The sequence below is a fragment of the Medicago sativa genome, chromosome 2 (assembly GCF_051527215.1).
Source record: "Medicago sativa cultivar Bolivia chromosome 2, Bolivia_mono, whole genome shotgun sequence".
Classification (NCBI taxonomy): domain Eukaryota; kingdom Viridiplantae; phylum Streptophyta; class Magnoliopsida; order Fabales; family Fabaceae; genus Medicago; species Medicago sativa.
In genome coordinates, this window is record NC_140750.1 from 31,918,886 (window position 1) to 31,921,054 (window position 2,169).

The 2,169-nt window shown below is 30.7% G+C and overlaps 1 protein-coding gene across 1 annotated transcript; it reads left to right on the forward strand.

The window, feature by feature from the left end:
* Positions 1 to 1,390: 1,390 nt before the first annotated feature.
* Positions 1,391 to 1,951, forward strand: LOC146946275 (agamous-like MADS-box protein AGL62). The gene has a single exon (XM_085748180.1). The coding sequence runs from the start codon at positions 1,391 to 1,393 to the stop codon at positions 1,949 to 1,951; it is 561 nt and encodes a 186-aa protein (XP_085604306.1).
* Positions 1,952 to 2,169: the final 218 nt, after the last annotated feature.

The following is a 2,169-nucleotide window of genomic DNA, read 5'->3' on the forward strand; positions in this document are numbered from 1 at the left end:
TTCGCCGCCAGTCTTCAAATGTTTTGTTTTGCCAATTTGCATGATTTCTTCTTGAATTACATCAAAACGGCGTAGAATTGCTATGTTTCGAGAAAACTTGGAATTACATGGCTCAATATAGAAAATATTACAAATATCCTGAAAACCAAAAGCAATTGGTGTAATACTCCTCTATTTTGGATTAAAACTAAAAGAAAATGACTAATTTTTATCCCATATTTTTTACTATTAATCAGTGACAAATATTTGTTTTGTATTTTATTTTGATAGAACGAACACAACCAGGTAATGTTTGCTTACTTATCCCATATTTTTTAATATTAATTAGTGACAAATAATTGTTTTGTATTTTATTTTGATGGAACCAACATAGCCAGGTGATGTTTGGTTATATAGGCTGGTGTTGAAAATGTTGATATTGATTAATTAGTATTTTCGATAAAAAGGAAGGTGAAGCACTATTTCTTTAATGAATTGATAGTACAAAAATATAGCAGTGTTTGAAATACTCAAAAAATGAGTCAGGTGTCACAATTTAAACGTGATGAAAAATAATTGAGTTGTGAATTAAGTGATAATTAATTTTCTGAATTATATATTAGACTCAGGTTAGTATACTATAATTATTCTCGTTTTTATTTAGAAGATTAGTGATAAACATTTGTTTAGTATATGAATGTTCCATGCAAGGTTTTTATAGTAAATTATTATTAGTATATTGTAACTTTTTTTTATAAGATATAAAAAATTTAACTAATTGATTAATGACCCTTTAAAAGAAAAAAAACTAATTGACTAGAGACCAAAAATTGACACAAATATGAATTGTACTTTTCAACAATACTCTTTATTGACTCATTTACAAAAAATAACTTGAAAACAATGAAGTGAGAACTTATCACTTTTTATAATAAACTAAATGTTAAGAAAAAAAGGACACTTGTCATGAAATAAAAGGGGAAGGGATAGTATGGTAATTTTGCACAGATGCGAGACATAAGCCCAGACCCAACGGTTTTCATTAGCCTTTGCAAACTAAACCCTACCTAACTATTATAAATATTTTAACCACATTACCCTTTGAGAACTATCTAATCTCAACTTTCTATCTTTCTTTCCCTCTTTCTTTCTCTGTCTGAAGAAGCATTGTGTGTCAAGATTCTTTCTTCGTCAAGATCATGGGTTACGGTACTCTCTTCTTTCGTTCTTGTTTTTTAATATATTCTTTCTCTGTCTGAAGAAGCATGGTTTTTGCCCTAGGGCTTAGCCCCGTTTGTTCACTGAAATTAAGAAACTGTGATTTAGGGCTTTGTTGGTTTTTGTTTTAATTTTGTTTTGTTTCTGTATGTTATCAGATAATTCATCATCAGTGATGTTGAATGAAACAATCATGAATAAGAAAATTGCTAGGGCTTGTGAGAGAAAGAACCCTGAAACAAAACTCAACAACACACGGAAGAGAAAGATGCATGAAATCAAGAAAGAGGAAAAAGAACGCAGACTCGGAATTTTCAACAAAGCAATAGAGCTGTCTATTCTATGCCAATCAAAAACTGCAATCATCGTCAAATCGCCGGACAAGAACAAGTTCTATGCATGTGGCTACCCCTGTGATGCTGTCATTCAACGTTTTCTGACCGGACATATGATGGTCGAGGATGGGAAAAAGAAGAAACAAGATGATGAAATTGCTGAAACCCTAAGGCTTCAATATGAAGCACTTCAAGAAAAACTTGAAGAAGAGCAGGATACTTTGGAAGCTGTCAAAGTCACTGAGGCACAAAAGAGTGATTTTAATTTCCATGATTGGTGGAATAATTCTATTGATGATATGGATTTAGCATCTCTTGAAGACTTTAAGAATTCTTTGGAGAGTTTCAAGGGTAATTTACGTTCAGCAAGCGAAGCAGAGAAGTCCAATTTACATCCAAATATAAACATTGCTACTTAAGAGTAGTTATGTTAATAGTGATATTTCAACTTATGTAAGACCTTTGGTTTTGTTTGTTTGATGATTAAATTTTATTTTTGGTTTTTATTATTTTATTTTTGATCCAGTTTCGTTTGTTTTTCAATTTATGATTTGTTCTTCCCATGCGAATTTATATATTGAGTTGTTTCTATATATAAAGCTGAATCAACTATATTGATTTGTCCATACGCATGTTT